Source organism: Neovison vison, chromosome 4 (assembly GCF_020171115.1).
Source record: "Neovison vison isolate M4711 chromosome 4, ASM_NN_V1, whole genome shotgun sequence".
NCBI lineage: Eukaryota > Metazoa > Chordata > Mammalia > Carnivora > Mustelidae > Neogale > Neogale vison.
This window is the reverse complement of record NC_058094.1, coordinates 180,435,203-180,456,093: the sequence shown is the minus strand read 5'-3', so window position 1 is coordinate 180,456,093 and position 20,891 is coordinate 180,435,203. Positions and strand designations below refer to the sequence as shown.

Sequence of the window (20,891 nt, the reverse complement as noted above, 5' to 3'; positions counted from 1 at the left end):
GGCACAGACCCTAATTTTTACTCTAAGATTTTTATGTTAGTAATACCATGTATTTTTTACACATATAAAAGTCTGCTAAAAAGATATCAATAGAAAAATGGATAAATATTTACAGCATCTTATATCAGTGATGAGAGATTTTATATTACTGACAAAGGCTTTAGTTTATAAAACATATGTTTTAAGAGGAAAAAAACTCTAATGAGCTAGTAATGGTCCTGAATATAATTTTACGTCCTACATTTATGATGTACGTGCTACCATCATGGATGACTTCGATCTACTTTCTAGGGATTTCTTATAATTTTTAAATATATTTATTTTAGTTTTTCACTTACACTATAATTGTGTATGCTCAACAATAAACAATAAAATTTAAAAAAATTTTTGAGTGGATAGAGCTCAAAAACAAATCAAAATAGAAAGAAGGGAGAAAATGTCAACAAATTAGAACAGAAGCAATCAGGATATGTGTAATTTCTGGTCACTTCATAAAAATATGTTGTAAGAGACTAAAGAAAATTTCAAAAAGAAAAAAATCACAAGTCCACGTGTAAGGATTATTCCTATAAATGCTAGACGTTGCTCAAATCTCTAACCTGGGCTGCTTAGCTTCCAACCTATGCCTTCTTAGCCAGAATTATACTCCTGTGACTTGAACCACTATTTAGATGCCGATAACTTCCAGAAATCTCATAAGCTTCAGATTCATAGACTAAAAATCTTTCTACAACCAGTCAGGCATGAAAATTTGAAAATCAAAGAGTAAACATGGTAGAGGATTGAGACATACTAAATTAATGAAAGATATGTAACTGCACAATGCTATTTAAAAAACAGAAGGACTGAAAAATTCATCTGTTGCCATTTAAGACTGCTATTTTAAACAATTCTTTAAAAACTGGTAAAGGGAAGGATCAGACATTTCCCTGATTTTTCAGTCTGAAATGCATTATGGGGTAACTAAATAGTTCAGTTGATGAGGAAAAGCTCTACATTATATAAGAACAGCAGCTACAAAACGTAGAATGAGAGAACCTGGAAAATGTCATTTTGAAGGCTCTAAAGAAAATACCAGGTGGTGGGTATTATAGAGGGCATGGCTTGCATGGAGCACTGGGTGTGGTGAAAAAAATAATGAATACTGTTTTTCTGAAAATAAATAAATTGGGAAAAAAAAAAGAAAATACTGATTCAGGCAAGGATTAATTTATGTTCATAAGTAGATAAATGATTAAACAGGAAACAGCACTTGTATGCTAGAATAGTAACACACTAGATTATGTCCTAGTCAAAAGTATTTCAAAGGAAGGATTAGATTGTCTATGCCCTTAATCAAGGGACTAATCTCAGCAACGATACTGGTGGGCTAACCAGGTGTCACATATCTTCTGATGTACTTTAATTCATATTAACATTACATCACTAATGATGCATTCTAGTTCCAAATAGTTAACCTGAATCATCCTTTTAGATAGAACTTCTGGGGCGCCTGGGTGGCTCAGTGGGTTAAGCCGCTGCCTTCAGCTCAGGTCATGATCTCAGGGTCCTGGGATTGAGTCCCACATTGGGCTCTCTGCTCAGCAGGGAGCCTGCTTCCTCCTCTCTCTCTCTGCCTACTTGTCATCTCTCTGTGTCAAATAAATAAATAAAATCTTAAAAAAAAAAAATTTTAGATAGAACTTCTGTTCACAGGAAATAGAGGGGGTAACTAAACAACAAAGCGAAGAGACAACCAGATTATCCAGGGAGTGGGACATTCTTTAGGGCAATGGTCTCATCTCTTAATAGGTCAATATCATAATCAAGGGAGAAAGGATGGTCCATTCAAATGCCACACATGAATCTACGTTGGAAACTCATAGTACAAAACAGCTATAAAGAATATTTTGGTGTCAAATGGAGATGTTTGAATATAGTATGTGTATTACAGGAGATGGAGATCCACTGAAATGGCCAAGTGGAAATCAGTGACTGAAAATAAGGGTAAGTTACAAAATAGCCTGTACAAAAGGATCTCAATCAGTAAAGAAAAAAATATGTACATTTATGCATAGAAAAAGTATGGAGGAATATGTACTAGGATAGTACAGTAGATCTGGGTAATAAGAATGCAATATCTTAATTTTTAAATTTTTGCTTGCCAGTATTTTCTAATTATATTTATGAAACTTTATATAAATTTATATGCTTATTAGATTTTATATATTTATTAAAGATACACAGCATGTCTGAAAGCTCCATCAGATGCTTCTGAAGTATCACAAACTTAACAAGGCTGGTTATCTGAATATTAACATGTCAATTTCTTCTAGAGTGTTCCTTATCTCAGTGAGTGCCATCAATTATTTGTTAGAAACCTTACCCTTATCAACTTCCCACATCTCTCTTCTGCAATGATCACACATAACCAATCACCAAGTCCTGCTGATTTTACTGCTTAAACTTGAAAATCTTCACATTTTCTACTCTCAACACTGCTGTCAGTTTCTTGCCCTAGTGCTTAACCATCATGCTCCACAATCAGCCCCCTCTCCCCATGTAATACCACCTACTCTCCCCTTTCATGGTTTCCCACGGTCCTCGGGGTAAAGTTCAAATGGCTTACTGTGTCCTAGAAGGCCTTCATCAACTGGCACAAGCATATAGGATGTCTCTGATACATGTCCATTATTTTGTATGTTGAGATACTGATTCATGGAGCAACCAACTCACTATAAACCTTTGTATTTTACAGTCACGTTGTTGAAGAGTCACAGAAAGTCCTTGAAAAACCCCAAAAAGGAGTTGCCATTTGATTTTCAATGCTAAGATTTATAGTGAAAACCACTTTATATTCTTCCATCCCAGCATCACTTACAGAACAGTCCATTCTTTCTCCCCTAAAATGTAGTATCTCTATCATAAATCAAATTGTATTCTCTTCCATTGGTCTATTTCTCTAATACTGTCCCAATGCCACACTTAATCACAGGTTAATAAGAAATCTCTCCCCCACTCCCCTCCACTTTCTCTTCTAAAACTGACTCTTTGTTAAACAGATTTATTTTTCACTGCTACAGACCAAAGCTTAAATTGCACTTATTTTATTTTATTTTTTTTTTGCAGCTATGGAGGAAATGTTATGGATTGGTTTCTATCCTCACACAGTTCTCTTTTGTTTTATTCTAAGGTCATTGATTGCATCTCAGTCTCAGAAGCAATACTGCAATAGCTTTCATAAGAAAGGCTGTGAAACAGTGGTAGTGAGGAAGGAAAACCTATTATCACAGTAAGAAAAATGTCTCCAGCATGTGGTATGGTGGTGAATCAAGGCTGGTTTTAATTACACAATGGAAAATCCATTCTGATATATTTCTGCTATACATTTATGTAGTGTGTTATTAGTTGTGGGTGTGTCTGATTTGATATCCTCAGTATCTCAGGATCTTAAAATACTTAAGTTGGAACTTACATATTTACAAACTCTAAATAATCTTAAATATTACTTAACAATAAATAATCTTAAATAAATCACCATAAACTGGAATTTAACTACTAAAAGAGAATACTTTGGGAATAAAGGTCACTTGGGAAGAATAATACACAAAATTTACCTGGAAGTGAGGCTCTTTGAGGATTCCAACCAGCTCTGCCACATTTTCATCTACATTCATTAAGGGAGTGATATCTTCAAGAATTTCATTGACTAATTCCAAGTTATTATCACTGACAGCTTCTAGTTTTGAGTCTTCTAGCCTCTCATGAGCCTGAAAAGATACAGTATAATTAAAGTCACAGCACATATTGTTTTGCTCCAGACCATGGTTTACTTCTTTTCATTAAGGAGACTTAAAAAGATACTACTTGAAAGTTTGATTCATTGAAACCAAATGTAATATTCTAATCAAGGGCAATATATTGATTTTGTAGTAAATGTTATCAAGAAATATAATAAATCTTAGCTTGTATCCCTATTCTGAAACTCATGGAAAACTTGTTTTAATAACTTAACCATGAAAAAACTATAGTCAGATAACAACTGAAAAGAAAAAAAACATTTCCTACCCAATAGAATTTCCTAATGACTTTCCTAATGACTGGTCTAGGCTCAAACTCTAGAGGATACTGCTTGTGATTCATGAAAATAAATGATTGTGCATAATAAAAATTAAAAAAAAAAAAGGAAATGTAATCATTACATGGACTGCCATTAAAAAATAATAAAAATCATTTGGGGAGCACCAAATCCTAAAACTACCATTTCCCAATATTTGAAAATTAGCAAAATAAGTCAATTTAGGAAAGTCAGCTCTTGGAACTGGACTTTGAAGGACTGTTTGATTTCATTAGGGGAGTGATCACTTTGTGTCTCTTTATCTTAAGCCACTTTTTTTTTTCTTAATCTCACCATCTTTTCCATGGAAAATGGACCATGAATCACACTGTTACAGGAAACAAGTAGCCCTATTTAGCCTCAAATAGTGGGAATAAAACAGTTTTAAATTCAAACAAAAAATGAACATTAAGCAGTCTCCCTTTTTTAAGTGTTCTTTGTTTTTCTGATGAATGGCTGCTGTCCGATTTTGAAGGCAGGCGAAGCATAACTGTTAAGACTTAATGTATAAATGAAACTATGTAAGATGACAAATCTTGTATTTAGTATTTTAAGATCCATGTTCGTTAGTGCTCAGGAAAAACCCAAGTTTCAAGTAGTAACAGTATCAATTAAACTTTATCTGTACCTATAATACTTTAGCTGTTACATCTACCATAGAGTGGATCCTTCAAATACAAACACATGATTTTTAAAATGCAATTTTTTTCACTTAAGTATTTTTTTCTAGGTGACTCACCAGACTGAAATAACTGTTTAAGTGAAAGAGGGGGCTATATATTAAGCAACATTTTTAAGAAACGCCTCAGAAGAAAAAAAAAAATTTAAGTCATATGAGATGACAGAAGAAATTATAACTGTTATTAAACAAAGAAAAATGTCAAAAGACCAAATGTAATATAGAGAAAGGAGTTACTATTTTTTTTTTTAAAGATTTTATTATTTATTTGACAGACAGAGACCACAAGTAGGCAGAGAGGCAGAGAGCGGGGGGAAACAGGCTCCCTGCTGAGCAGAGAGCCCAATGTGGGGCTTGATCACAGGACCCTGGGATCATGACCTGAGCCAAAGGCAGAGGCTTTAACAACCCACTGAGCCACCCAGGCGCCCCAGGAGTTACTATTTAGATATGAAAAAAATTAAGATTAGAAAATGCCCTGAAGTGGGGTGCGTGGGTGGCTCAGTGGGTTAAAGCCTCTGCCTTCGGCTCAGGTCATGATCCCAGGGTCCTGGGATTGAGCCCGGCATCAGGCTCTCTGCTCAGCAGGGAGCCTGCTTCCTCCTCTCTCTCTCTCTCTGCCTGCCTCTCTGCCTATTTGTGATCTCTGTCTGTCAAATAAATAAAATCTTTAAAAAAAAATTTATAAAAAAACAAAAAAAGAAAATGCCATGAAGAATTAAATGGGTAAATCTGTAACTTTCTGAAAGTTTAATGTAAGCCTAATAAGGATATAATGATGACACTCACATATACCATAAAATGATTATCACCATTGGAAAAAAACCCTAAAATAATGGACATAACTAGCTATTAACTCTTATAAAACAAGCTAGAATTGCTTATTGCTTTAATACAAATATTTGCTGTTAACAAATATTTAATTTAGCATCGTTAACCTTGCAACACTCTATTACTCTTAGGGAAGTAGAATAAAGTTTAAGGAAAGAAAGGAAATAAAGAAGCTGAACATTTATTGAGGGCTGTTTGTGTATGTGTCAGGAACTATATTCTCAGTGCAGTGTGAGTGAGTGTGTATTAAGCAAAGGTAGGTGTATTGTTGTTATCATCACCTTGCAAACACAGATGCTGATGCAAAATAAGATAAAGTGATTTGCTTGAATCTACACTACTGCTAAGTGGCAGAGTCAGGTAGTCTAATACCAAGGCTTGAATGCTTACCTACTAAAGCTTTTTTGACTTCATCATTATACAGACAGCCACTGAAATATCATACTGTGGTTAATTATTCCATCTGTTATATATTATTCTAATTCATTTAACTCAGAGATATACTCTCATTGACTGCTAGTTGATTTGTTCCTTCTTAGCACACTCTCCTAGTCCAGATGTGTCATTCTGTTCTGAGTCTTCCCTACAGTTACTTTGTACTCCTGTGGTTCAGAATACTACCTGTCCCTTCAACCTGCACCCCTCTGCTCCAAGTAAGAGCTATAAAGACCACCTGTTTCTCTAGTTAAGAGATAAGGAGTACCTTACAATTTTCAGGTACTGTATCAATATATTTTCTATAACATCCTCTGGTCATGTAATATATCGATTCAATTCAGACAAGTAAAGAGCAGAAATGATCACTGACCTGAGAACTCTAATATAGCTCCCTTTGTTCTTATTCCTATGTTCATCTACCTTACTGCTCCCAAATTGGGTGAGGACACGTGGGAAGGTGGAAAGACCTACCAGAAAGAGGATGTCAAGCAGGAGGGCAAAGTTATGTTATAAAAACAAATACACCCAAAGGTTTTTTCATACCAGCTCCACAGACTGGTGCTACAGTAGGAAAGAATCTCACTATACAATAAGAAGTTCTCAGGGAAAAAATAAAAGGCTTTTTAGTGAAACTGCAGCTATAATTATATAACATAGAAAGCCAATTTCTAAAATATAGTTGGGTTCTATCAAGATCAACTGTAATTTTTCCAAAAAAGCAAAAGCAGGTCCATATTTGTTAATATGTAGATTTTTAAGCTCAAAGATACTGTGAAAGAAGTTGGGACCTCTAGTCACTTTAAAGTCATAATTTATTTAGTAGATTTTAAGAGGCAAGTGCCAACTTGAATTTAACTAATAAGACCCACCCCCCACAAATAAGAAAAAAAAGGACAAAAGGAAATAGTGAAAACTGTCCAGAAGGAGAGATGAATCATAAGCTATTTGAATGAATGGGTCTAGCATCCTTTAAGACACTATGAGAATAAAAACATATTCCACCTGCCACAAGTGGTTGAAAGAATATGCTATGACTGGCTTCGTAGAACACTTGGAGTTGATACAAATATGGCCTAGCCTTCTTTTATGTCCAGATCCAAGAGTCCTATTTACCACTGCACCTTAGAAAAATGAACTGCAGAGATGAAAAAGTTCTTTCAGGACTTCTAGGTATTTCTTCTAGGCACAGTCCAGCAGCCATGCTTGCAAGCAAAAAAAAAAAAAAAAAAAAAAAAAAAAAAAAAAACCAAGTTGTGGGCTATAACTAAAGTGAAAAATACTATCATTTATTTTGTTATATCTAATACTATTATTATTATGTGTAAAACCTTGCCTTTTGTCCTCAAAAGGACAAAAATGTAAATTTTGTTTCTATCTTTGAATATGGCTAAGTATGTGGTAGTTGCTCATTAAATGTTTCTTGGAAAAGATAAGTAAATGGGAAGTAAGTTTTGCTGTGGTCAGTGTCATCCCCTTCTATTCTAAAGAGTTTAGGAAGAGAAAGATCAAGAGAAGCCCATGAACAGTCAAAAATAAGTAACTTGAGCAGAAAATAGAAATGAGACAGGGAATAGAAAAGTCAATTTCTATTTTGCTTCTGCATCCATTATATCAAAGAGAATGAGATTTGTTCTGAATAAAAAGATGGATGAAATAAGTATAAATAAACTAGAATTGAATTCTCTAATAAGTAAAGAACTTGCTAGAAATCTAGTTAACAAAAGGAGTTCAAATTCTTAGATTAGATAAATTATATATTGAAGTACTCAGGAAGCTTCCAAATAACATTGCTGAGCCACTCTTAGAGTTATCTGTGGAAAAAGAGAACCACACAGATGCCAAAAAAACTAGAAATGGGAATCTGTTATACTTTTTAAAATGAAAAAGACCTTTTTTCTTTTTTTTAAAATCTTGGCTTTAACAGTATTCAGAAAAAATATAAAAGAATACTTTTTATAATCTCTGAGTGGGAAAGACCTTTATAACTTATGCTGCAAAATCTGGAAGCTATAAACTAAACAAAAAAGGCCCAATAAAATTAACTGCATTTAAAAATTTAATTTCTTGTCAAAAATCAGCAAAGTCAAAATACAAATGACAAACCAGGGTTAAAATACTTACAAATCATATTATAGACCAAAGGCTAATTTTCTTTTTCTTTTTTTTTAATAAGAGGGTTTTTTTTAATATTTTATTTATTTATTCGACACAGAGAGAGGATCACAAGTAGACAGAGAAGCAGGCAGAGAGAGGGGGGAAGCAGGCTCCCTGCTGAGCAGAGAGCCCGATGCGGGGCTCGATCCCAGGAACCTGAGATCTTGACTTGAGCCGAAGGCAGAGTATTAACCCACTGAGCCACCCAGGCGCCCCCCAAAGGCTAATTTTCTTATACATAAAGGAAGTTTTAGAGAGAGAGAGATGGAGAGAGAGAGAGAGAAAGCATGAGCACTAGCAGGGATAGGAAAAGGGACAAGCACACTCCCAGGTGAGCGGGAGCCCAACTTGACCCCAGGATCCTGAGATCATGACCTGAGCGAAGTCTGAAGCTTAACCCATTGAACCACCGAGACACCCCTACAGAAAGGACTTCTATAAACCACTAAGAAAAAGATCAACACATAAATAGGCAAATACTATGAACAAGAAATATACAAAAAGGAAATTCAAATACCTCTTAAACATCTGAAAAGATATACAATGACCTTCATGATAAGAAGTACAAACTAAATATATAGTACTATATATATATTTTTTTAATTAGATAGGCAAGGATAAAAATCCTGGTAACGTACCATGTTGGTGAAAATACAGTAAAAGACAGACATTCTCATACATTTTTTTTTATCCCCCGGTGGAAACATACTAGTGAGCAAAGCGCACATGGAACATTTACCAAGACAGACCACTGTATGGGCTATAAAACATATCTTAAAAAGTCTGTAAGAATAAATATCATATTAAGTATGTTCTCAGAATACAATGGAATCATATCAAAACTCAGTAATAGAAAAACAGCCAGAAAATCCCAAAACACTTCAAGACAAAGCAACACTGTTTTTTGTTTTGTTTTGTTTTTTAGGATTTATTCACAAAAGAGAGCGCATAAGTGCACAAGTGTGGTTCAGGAGAGGGGCAGAGGGGCAGAGGGAGAGGGAGAAGCAGACTGCCCACTTAAGCAGGGAGCTGGATGCAAGGCTTGAGCCCAGAACCCTGGGATCATGATCTGAGCTGAAGGCAGATGCCTGACTGAGCTACCCAGGCACCCTCAAAACAACACATTTCTAAGAATACATGGGTCAAAGAAGAAGTCTTAAGAAAAATTTAAAAATATGTGATCCAAATGAAAATACAACTTACCAAATTTTGTGGGATGGGGCAAAAGCAGTATTTAAAGGGAAATTTATAGTACTGATGCACAGTTAGAAAAGAAAAAAGACCTAAAATCAATAATCTAAACTTACATCTTATAAAGTCAAGAAAAAAAGAGCAAATGAAATCTAGAGTAAGTAGAAGAAAGGAAATAATCAAATTTAAAGCAGAAACCAATGAAAGTGAAACCAGGAAGTCAATAAAAGTTCATGAAACCAAAATCTGGTTCTTTGAAAAGATTAAAATTAATAAACTTCTATCTAGGTTAACTAAGAAAAAAGAGAAGACAGAGATTTACTAATAACAGAAATGAAGGGGGGCCATCACTACTAATGCTATAGACATTAAAGAAAAATAAAAGAATACTATGAACAAATCTATATCTACAGATTTGATAACCTATATGAAATGGACCAATTCCTTTAAATACACACAGCATAAAAACTCACAAAAGGAGACATAGATAACCTGAAGAGTACTCTATCTGCTAAAGAAATTAAAATCAATAATTAATAACCTTCCCAAACAGAAGGCCTACAGGGACTTACTTGTATATTCTACCAAACATTTAAGAAGAATTATACCAATTCTCTACAATCTCTTCTAGGAGATAGAGGAAACATTTCTTAACTCATTCTATAGGGACAGCATTACTCTAATGCCAAAACTGGACAAAAACATTACATGTCATTATACATCTGTTAAAATCTATAGACACACATATACAACACGAAGTATGAACACTGATATGAACTATGGACTTAAGTTAATGAAGTTTTAAATTTATAGAAAGATTGTGCAGAGGGGCGCCTGGGTGGCTCAGTGGGTTAAAGCACAGGGTTAAAGCTCAGTGTGTCTTTGGCACAGGTCATGATCTCAGGGTCCTGGGATCGAGCCCCGCATCGGGCTCTCTGCTCAGCAGGGAGCCTGCCTCCCCCTCTCTCTCTGCCTGCCTCTCTGCCTACTTGTGATTTCTGTCAAATAAATAAATAAAACCTTTTTAAAAAAAAAAAGACTACAGAAAGTATGGAGAATTTCCATGTTATCTGCCTCATTCCCATTTCTCTTATTTACCTCTTGCATTAGTATGATACATTTGTTATAATTAATAAGCCAATCTGATATACCATAATTAATTAAAGATTATAGATTACATTAAGATGTCCTCTAAATGTTGTACAGTTCCATGGGTTTTGACAACTGCAGAATGTCATCTGTGTACCTGTACAGTATCATACAGAATAGTCCCATGGCCCTAAAAATGCTCTATGCTTCCCCTATTCATCCCTCCCTTGTACTCCCCTAAACCCTGGCAACTACTGATTCTTTTGTACTGTCTATAATTTCTGCTTTTCCCAGAATGTAATGTAGTTGGAATCACAGTATATACCTTTTCTGGCATGGTTTCTTTCATCTAGCAATATGTATTTATAGTTCCTCCATATTGTTTTGAAGCTCATTTCTTTTTTACTGCTGAATAATACTCCATTGTGTGGATGTACCACACTTTATCTTTGCTCCTATTAAAAATCATCACCGTTGACTTCAATCAAATAGGCTGAGAATAATTCCCTCATCTATGCATGTCCTATGTCAACAGAAATTTCTGTACATAAACTTTCAAGTCAAATCAGTTGTCCAAATGGAGACACATTCAAAGGATGAATGTACTAAAATGATAAACAGAAGAGCAAAATACAAGGACAGAAGCATTTTTGGAAAGGGGAAAATAGAGATTGACATGTTTACTGGATAAAGTACTCAGTAGCTATTAAAAAAAATCACCGTTTGCTTCAAAATTTTGACAATTATGAATAAATAAGCTACAAATTTTCACATGTAGATTTCTTTGTGGACATAAGTCATCCACTCCCTTGGGTAACTATCAAGGAGTACAACTGCTGGACTGTATGGTAACACTATGTCAGCTTTGTAAGAAACTGCCAAAGTGTCTTCCAAAGTCGTTGTACTATTTGCATTGCTACTATCTAGGAATGAACAGCTTACTTTTTAGGATACAGGCTTTCTCAGAGATATTGCAGGTTCAGTTCCAACCACCAAAATAAAGTGAACATTGCAAAAAGGGAATATTGCAACAAAGTCAAATGAATTTTTTGTTTTTTTCCAGTGCATATAAAGTTATGTTTACACTAGCTGTGCAATAACATTGTGTCTGAAAAACACTGTATATACCTTAATTAAAAATTACTATATTGCTAAAAACTACTAACCATCAACTGAGCTTTTGGCAAGTCATAACCTTTTTGTTGAAAGAGGGTCACACCTCAACAATGATGGCTGCTAACTGCTCAGGGTAGTGTTGCTGAAGGTCTGGGTGGCTGTGGCAATTTCTTAAAATAAGACAATGAAATCTGCTACATCAACTGACTCTTCCTTTGATAAAAAATTTCTTTGTAGCAGGAGATTCTGTTTGACAGTTTTTTCCCAATAGCAGAACTTCTGTCAATCTTCTCAAACTCTGCGATTGCATTATCAACTAAGTTTATGTAATATTCCAAATCCATTGCTATCATTTCAACAATCTTCATAGCATCTTCATTAAGAGTAGATTCCACCCTAAGAAATCACTGCCTTTGCTCACCCATAGAAATAACTCCTCATTTGGGTTGATGACTGGATCAGTTGGTTAAGTACCTGACTCTTGAATTCAGCACAGGTCATGATCTCAGAGTCATGAGAACCCCCTGTGTCAGGTTCACCCTCAGCATGGAGTCTGCTTAAAAGTCTCTCCTTCTGCCCCTCCCGCACCTGCACATGAGCACGTACTCTTTATCTCTTAAAAAAAACCTCACAAACTCCTCACCCATTAAAAGGTTTATTATGAGATTGCAGCAATGTAAATATTATCATGATAAAGTAGAAATATTGTGAAAATTATCAAAATGTGACACAGAAACATAAAGTGAGCACATGCTGCTGGAAAAATAGTTGAGAGATTTGCTCAAAGCAGGGCTGCTACAAACCTTCAACTAAAAAAGAAAAAAAAAATACCCACCAAAAAACCATAGTATTCATGAAATGCAACAAAGAGAAGCACAATAAAATGAAGTATGACTGTTTATGTTTTGCAAATATTTCCCCCCAATATATAGCTTGCCTTTTCATTTCCTTAATGGTATCTTTTAAAGTAGAAAGTTAAATTTTGATAAAATCTAATTAGTCAAATTTTCATTATGCTTCATGCTTTTAATGTCTTATCTAAGAAGTCTTTCTCTAACCCAAAATAGCTAAGTTTTTCCTTATGTATGCTTTTAAAAGTTTTAAAATTTTAGTTTTTACTTTTAGATCTATTTTGAGGTAATTTTTGTTTATAATGTGAGGCAAAGGATGATGTTCATTTTTTTGCGTATAAATAATCAATTGTTTCAACATTTATTGAAAGGACTATTATTTCTTCATTGAATTACCATGGTGCTATTAATAAAAACCAGTAAACCATACATATATTAGGGTCTCTTTCTGGGCTCCATTCTGTGCCACTGATCTATGTGCCAATACTACAGTGTATTCTTTACTGTAGGGTAATAGTAATCCTTGATATCTGGCTATGCATAGCATCAAATTTTCTTCTTTTTCAAAACTGTTCTGGTTTAGTCTAAGTCCTTCATAAATTTCAGTTTATCAATAATATGTCAGCCTGAAATTCTGACTGGGATTCTACTCAAGCTACAGATAGTTTGGGGAGAACCGACAATGTTAACAGTACTTAGCCTTCCAAACCCTTTATGTATGTATGCCTTTAATTTCAGCAATTTTTTTTAGTGTCCAGAGGATAGGACTAGCACATATTATTAAACTGATCCCTATTTCTTTAACAAGTATATAAAAATACAACTAATTTATATAGATTGATCTTGTATCTTATGACCCTGCTAAATCACTTGTTAGTTCTAGGTTTATTGTTCTTCCTTCTGATAGATTCTTAGGATTTTCAATATAAACAATAATGTCATCTTTGAATAAAGATAGTTTATTTTTTCTTCTTCAAGCTGTATGCCTTTTATTTATCTACTTTCCCTTGCCTTTTTGTACTGGCTAGTACCCCTGGGTATAAACATGAATGGAAATGATGAAGGCTGAATAGAAGGGATCACAGAAAGAAAGCATTTTATCTTCCATCATGAATTATGATGTGAACTGCAGTTTTTTAATAGATATCCATCAGGTTGAGGCAACCTCCAAGTTTACCAAGTTTTTATCAAGAATGAATGTTCAATTTTATAAAATGCTTTTCCTGCAACAATCACATGATTCTTATCATATCAACAAAATGGTGGCATTTGCTGATTTTCAAATATTAAAGCAGTCTTGCATTTTTTAGACAAAACTCACTTGATAATGGAGTATTATCCCTTTTGTATGTTGCTGGATTTGATTTGCTAGTATTATCTTAAAAACTTGAAGTCTATGTTCATGAGGGATACTATTTTACAGTTTTCCTTTCTTGAAATGTCCATAGCTGGCTTTGCTATCAGGGTAACACTAGGCTTCATAAAATAGTAAATGTTTTCTTTTCTTCCACTCTTTCTGGAAGGAATCAAGTCGAACTGCAAATATTCAATTTAAAAAAACATAGAGCTCTTCAGGTTGTCTCTTCTTACGTAGGCTTTAGTAGTTCATGTCTTTTAAGGAATCAGTCAATTTCATCTAAGTTGTCATATCTATTGTCGTAAAGTTGTTCATAGTATTTATTATTCTTGCAATACCTGTTGGATTTGTAGTGATGTCCTCTCCTTCATTTCTGATACCGGTAATTTGGGTCTAGTTATAGGATTACTGATTTTATTGATATATTTGAAGTTATACTGACTTTGTCTATTTGCCTTTAATCCATTTAGTCTTATTTTTATTAATTACTTCTTTCTGCTTATTTTGAATTTAATTTGTTCTTTTTTTTTCTATTTTCTCAAGGTGCACACTTAGATGACTGATTAACATATTGTTCTTTTCTAATTACAGCATTTTCCTCCAAATATTGCTTTGACATATATTTTCATTTTCATTCAATTCAAAACATTTTTTGTTTGTGATTTCTTCTCCACCCTGTGGTTATTTAGAAGTATGTTGTTTAGTTTCCAGATACTTGGACATTTTTCAAATAACTCTGTTTTGAATTTTAGTTTAATCTCCTTTAGTTTCACAGGTCTGCTATAAAAAACTGGGGTGAATCTGCCCAATGTACTGTGTAGCATGAGGACTCTCAACTCAGTAGTGGGAATGCAAACTATTCTCCAGACTTTGTGATCCCTGGGAATTGTTTGGCCTACTGTGCTTTCCAGGGTATCTTCTCTAGAACTCCAGAGGCCTATTTCATACATATATAGGTTAGTGCTCAGCCAAGGATTTGACAGGAGAGCTCCAGAGCGCTTTCTGTGTTCAGCTTCCTTTTCCCCAATATTTTGCCACACAAATTCCAGTCACCTCCATCTCCTCAAATCCTGACCTCTATGAAGATTGCTGGCCTGTTTGTATTTTCATCCTTTACTGCAGCCTGAAAACTATCCTCAATTTCATATTGCTCACTTTGTTTCCTTTCTGTCAGGGATCATGGTCCTGGCTGCCTACTATCCCTGTCTAAAGATGGTTTCCCTTCCCATCCCATATTTTGCTAACTTGTGATGTTATTTCAAGACTATTTTTTCTTCCTTACAGCTTGGATGAACTTTATTCATTCTTGTAACTTTAGTTTTCATGGTACCCTAGAGATTTCAGTACGCATCCCTGATTCTTCATACACTATAAACCATTTCTTTTACCACTTCCTGAACAATGAAAGGATCTTACAATTGTTTGATTCATTAAAATGCCCCAAGACATTGTTATTATTTTATTTTAAAAATTAATATTATATTTACCATTAGTATTCCCTTTGTCCTTCTGCATTTCTTATAAAATAAATGGAGATTATTTTTCTCAGATTTGTCTAAAAGTAAAAACCTTTATTTTGCTTTCATTTCTGAAGGTACTTTTGCCAGAAAGGGAATTCAAGTTTGGCAGTGTTTTTCTTTCAAAACTTCAGTGATCTCAGTGCACTCTGCTTTGACATATATAGTTCCTGTTCTGTTGTTAACCATTAGTCTCATTGTTTCTCTTTAAAAGTATTCTTCTCTGGTTACTTTACAAAAATATTCACTCAGTCTCTGATTTTCAGGAATTGGACTATATTGTTCCAAAGAATGTGTTTCTTTAGATTTTTTCCTGTAGAAGGATTCACTGCTTCTTGGATCATCAGTTGATGCTGTTCATCAGTTTTGAAAATTCTTGGCTACTAGATCTTCAGCTATTTCTTCTGCCCCATTTACCCCTTCTCTCTTTCTGAAATACCAATTACATGAATATCAAACCTTTTGAGAATGCCTTCTATTCCCTCTTTTGTTCTTTCCATACTTGCTACTGAGTTTCAGTTTGGATGCTTACTACTGGACTGTCTTTAAATCCATTGATCCCCTACTCTGCAATGTTTAATCTCTTAACCCTATCAGATGAGCTTTTATTTCAGATATCATATTTTTGAGTCCCTGAATATCCATGATTGTTTTTTAAAGTATTACTAACATAAGGTGTTTCATTAACTGCAGGTGTACATTGATTTAACAAATCTACACAGTACTCAACGCTCACCGTGATAAGTACAGTCATCAACTGTCACCATACATTACTTAAATATCATTGACTATATTCCCTATGCTTTTAATCTCCAAGACTATATATTTTTTTACAACTGAAATTTGTACTTCTTAATCTCCCTTTCCCATTTCACACATCCCCTACCCATCACCCTTCCAGCAATAACCAGTTTGTTCTCTATATTAAAGAGTCTGGCTGTTTGTAGCACTTCTTAAAAAAGTCAAGATATAGAAGCAAACCATGTGTCCACTGATAGATAAATGAATAAAGATGATGTGGTATTTTGGGACTACACCAAAATAAAAACCTTTTGCAGTGAAGGAGACCATCAACAAAATGACAAGGAAATCTGCTGAGTGGGAGAAGATATTTGCAAATGACATATAGTATAGGGGTTAATATAGAAAATATATAAAGAACTCTTACAACTCCACACAAAAAGACAAATAACCTGATTTTTAAAATGGGCAGAGTACTTGAACAGAACATTTTTCCAAAGATGACATACAGATGGCCAACACACACATGAAAAGATGCTCAACCTCACTAATCATCAGGAAAATGCAAATCAAAACTATAACGAGATATCACCTTACACCTATCAAAATGACTAGAAGCAAAAAGACAAGAAATAAGTGCTGGCAAGGATGTGGAGAAAAAAGAATCCTTTTGCACTGCTGATGGGAATGCAACTGATGCAGCCACTGTGGAAAACAGTATGGAGGTCCCTCACAAAATTAACAGAAATAACCACATAATCTAGTAATTCCACTATTGGGTATTTACCTAAAGAAAACAAATGGCTAATTCAAAAAGATATATGCACCTCTATGTTTATTCCAGCATTGTTTACAATAGCCAAGATATGGAAGTAGCACAAATGTCACTGAAGAAGATGTGGTATAGATACAATGGAATATCACTCAGTCATAAAAAAGGAGACCTCGCCATTTGCAAAACCTAGATGCACCTGGAGGGTATTATGCGAAGTGAAATAGACAAAGACAAATACTATTGGATTTCACTTCCAGGTAGAAGTGAAAACAAACAAAAAACAGAAACTGACCCATAAATACAGAGAACTGATGATTGCCAGAGGGGAAGTAGGGGGAAGAATGGGCAAAACAGTTGAAGGGGAATGGGAGATAGAGAATTCCAATTATGGAATAAGTCATGTGGACAAAAGGTACAGCATGAGAAAAGTCAATGATACTGAAATAGCGTTATATGGTGATAGATGGTAGCTGCACTAGTGGTGAGCACAGCATAATGTATAGACTTGTCGAATCACTACGTTGTACACCTGAAACTAATGTAACATTGTGTGTCAAGTGTATTTCAAAAGAAAAATGTTTAAAAAAGATGATGGGGGGCGGGCACCAGGGTGGCTAAGTTCTTCAAGTTCCTGACTCTTGCTTTTGGTTCACAGGGTTGTAGGATGGAGCCATGCTTTGGGGCAGTGCAGAGTCAGCTTAAGATTCTTGCCCCTTCCCTCCCCCTTTGTTCTCCCAGCCCCCACCTTCCCTGCACTCTCTCTGAATAAACAAATAAAATTTTTAAAAAAATAAAAGATATGGTACATATGTATATATACACATACGTATATACACACATACCCAATGGAACACCTATATACATATACATACATACACAATGGAATATTATTCAGCCATAAAAAAGAACGAGATCTTGCCATTTGCAAAACATGGATGGACCTAAGGGGTATTATGTTAAGTAAAGTAAGTCAGACAAAGACAAAGGCCATATGATTTCACCTATATGTAGAATCTAAAAGAACAAATGACTACTTGATTGACTTTGATTCTAATTTTGATTCTACTTCCTAGTAAAACTTTATATCTTCATTTTCCCTTTTCTTCTCTTAAAATATAATACATTATTTTAAAATATTTGTTTATAAACTCTAATAAAAGGACCTTCCATGGAACTGCTGTTATTTTTCCTCATGATTATTAGTTACATATTTCTGCCTCTCCATGTTACTAGCAACATATGCCTCTCTGTTTCCTCAGTAACTTAACCATTTTTCTCTACATATTGTACTGGGAATGTTAGCCTGCTGTGACTCAGTAGCTCTTTCTTGGAAGTAAAAGTCTTCTTTTCCTCCTGGGATTTCTTTTCTTTCATTGTGGAAATACTAAGCTATCACTGTTTCTATTTATTGAGAACTACCTGACCAATGGTAGATGCTATCAGTTGATTCTGTTCTTAATTTCATTTTTAAAGAACATTTATTTATTTGAGAGAGAGAGAGAATGCATGAGTGGAAGGGGCAAAGGAAGGAGGAGAAAGAATCTCAAGAAGACTTGAGCTGAGCCATATGTGGGGCTTATCTCACAACACTGAGATCATGACCTGAGTCAAAATCAAGTTGGACACTTAATTGACTGTGACACCCATGTGCCCCCTTAATTTCATTTTTATCATAAGATTACACAAGCACCTGAGCTGCTCAAAAGTCATCCAGCCATTTCACCTGTTGAGAATGAACAAGATAATCCTCTATAATGCCAATATCAATAGCACAAAAGCCAGAATAAAAATAATTTTTACCCACAGAAATTCTTAGGAATACACATGCACACAAAATCCATGCTATAGTAGAAAGAGCCAGAATTTGAAGAAAGAAAACCTGGTCTAAACTTCATCTCTGTCAATTTACTAGGACCATGACCTTAGACAAATAATTATTCTACTTTGATTTTCAATTCATTAAGTTGCTGTGATGACAAAACAATGCATTTTAAAGACCTCTGTGAATTATAAACACATTATAAAATGCCTTATTATCTAGTTTCTATATCTACAAAGATAATAAATTGAATAAACATGGGGAAGTGGATGTAAGAGATACTGATGATAAAAACTGACAACCAACATTATGATATCAAAAGAAGAGTCAAAAACTTTTTTAAAGATTTTATTCATTTATTTGACAGAGAGAGAGAGAGAGATCACAAGTAGGCAGAGAGGCAGGCAGAGAGCGAGCAGGGAACAGGCTCCCTGCTGAGTGGAAAGCCCGATGTGGGGCTTGATCTCAGGACCTTGAGATCATGACTTGAGCCGAGGCAGAGACTTAACCCACTGAGCCACCCAGGTGCCCCTCAAAACCTACTTTTAAAGTACCACTTAGAGTTAAGGGTGAGCTAGTTAATACAGGTGTAACGAGCCCTTACATATTTCAACAGACCCTGAAGCTTTTACTCTACCTTGGCACGGTATGATAATTGGTTATTTATGATAAGAAGCTTGAATTTGAAAGTTATTTATATCCTATATTATTACTATTAAGATAAAGGACTATCTAATAAACTTAGGAAAAACTGTAATCAAAAATGTCTAAAATTGGGGCACCTGGGTGGCTCTGTTAGCTAAGCAGCTAACTCATGGTTTCAGCTGAGGTCATGATCTCAGGGTCTGTGCTCAGTAGGGGCTCTGCTTGAAGATTCCCTCTCCCTCTCCTTCTGCCTCCCCTACTGCCCATGGCTTACACCCATGCTTTCTCTCAAATAAATAAATTTTTTAAAAATGACTAAAATTCCAGTTGGTTGATACATATCTAGATTAGTTTTTACTTAGGAGCCAAGGGTTTTATATCATGTCATCTTAGGATGATTAAGTTTGTGAATAAAATGAAGAATCTGCATCATTGACTCACTTTTAGAAATAAAAAACTTTGTAAAAAGTATGATTTTTTACAAGTGAGAAGAAAAAGATGAATTGTGGTTAAAAACAATTATGGGAGAGGGTGAAATCAACATACTGGGAGTGCAAAAAGCAAATGGAAAAACAAGATGACTACATGAAGGAAACGCCAGAGAGGACACGTGGCACGTTTCTGAAAACAAGAATCACTTGAAGGAATGCTGAAGAACGGGAGAACAGGGTTGTGAAGCAGTTAATACACTAAGCTTTAGTGATGTTTATAAAAACTAATACAGGAAATAGTACAAGTGAAATAAAACTGGACTAAGAATAGCAGTAAAAGTATATTTACGGATGAGTTAAGGAGACTACTAGAGAGCTGATTACAGAAACACACTTAATAAACCAAGGTTATTCAAGAGAAAACAAGATTTCAGAAAGTAATAGATATAGGAAATAAGGAACCAAAATGAAAACCAGGTACACAGTCTAATATAAAAGAAGAAAATCAGTATTTTGCAGTTCCTGAAATGGAGATAGTACCAGGATCTTTTTCACAAGTCCTGTTATGACTGTTCAGTTACAATTTCCCTAGAATTTAAATGTGTTAGGCTAAAACTAAGAGTTATTTTATCTTGTATTTAAGGTCAACACAAGAAAGGCTAAAGTGGTCTAATTTTCATTTGCATGAGTGTTATTATTTGCTAACTAAGCTGAAGGCATATCAAGTTCTGAAATAGTAATATTTGAAAAGACCTCTGTAAAGACAATTTTAAAAATAATTTAGTAAGTTTATGAATAAACCACTATACCTTAGCAAGTGATTTTACAATAGGATTCTCCATAATCCCCTTGAGGAAAATTAGGTCTATTTCTTCTGCTCCTGTAGATGAGGGCAGCTCCGTAAGGTTATCCAACACTTGCTGCATTGCTGCTGAGATAAAAGCAATAAAAAAATAATAATGATAAAAAACCCCAAACCCTTAAATTCCAAGCCATTATGAAATACAATATAAAATTATAAAATATTTGATATATTTAAAATAATTCAAATAAAAAGACATTAACAAAACTCTTTTGAAAAGTCATGTTTTAAAATAATTTTTTTTTAAGATTTTATTTATTTATTTGACAGAAGAGATCACACGAAGGCAGAGAGAGAGA

At 34.6% G+C, this 20,891-nt stretch overlaps 1 protein-coding gene across 3 annotated transcripts in view; it reads right to left on the bottom strand.

Moving 5' to 3' along the window:
- PALS2 (protein associated with LIN7 2, MAGUK p55 family member) overlaps positions 1-20,891 on the bottom strand; it is a 112,470-nt gene that overhangs the window by 47,991 nt on the left and 43,588 nt on the right. For 2 of the 3 annotated variants that reach the window (XM_044246236.1, XM_044246235.1), the window contains exons 2-3: positions 20,540-20,661; positions 3,597-3,749 (exon numbers count right to left, since the gene is read on the bottom strand). In XM_044246236.1, the coding sequence (XP_044102171.1) occupies positions 3,597-3,749; positions 20,540-20,656 (270 nt within the window). In that variant the 5' untranslated portion in view covers positions 20,657-20,661. The remainder of the gene's footprint in view (positions 1-3,596; positions 3,750-20,539; positions 20,662-20,891) is intronic. The other variant, XM_044246234.1, reaches the window with a different exon arrangement.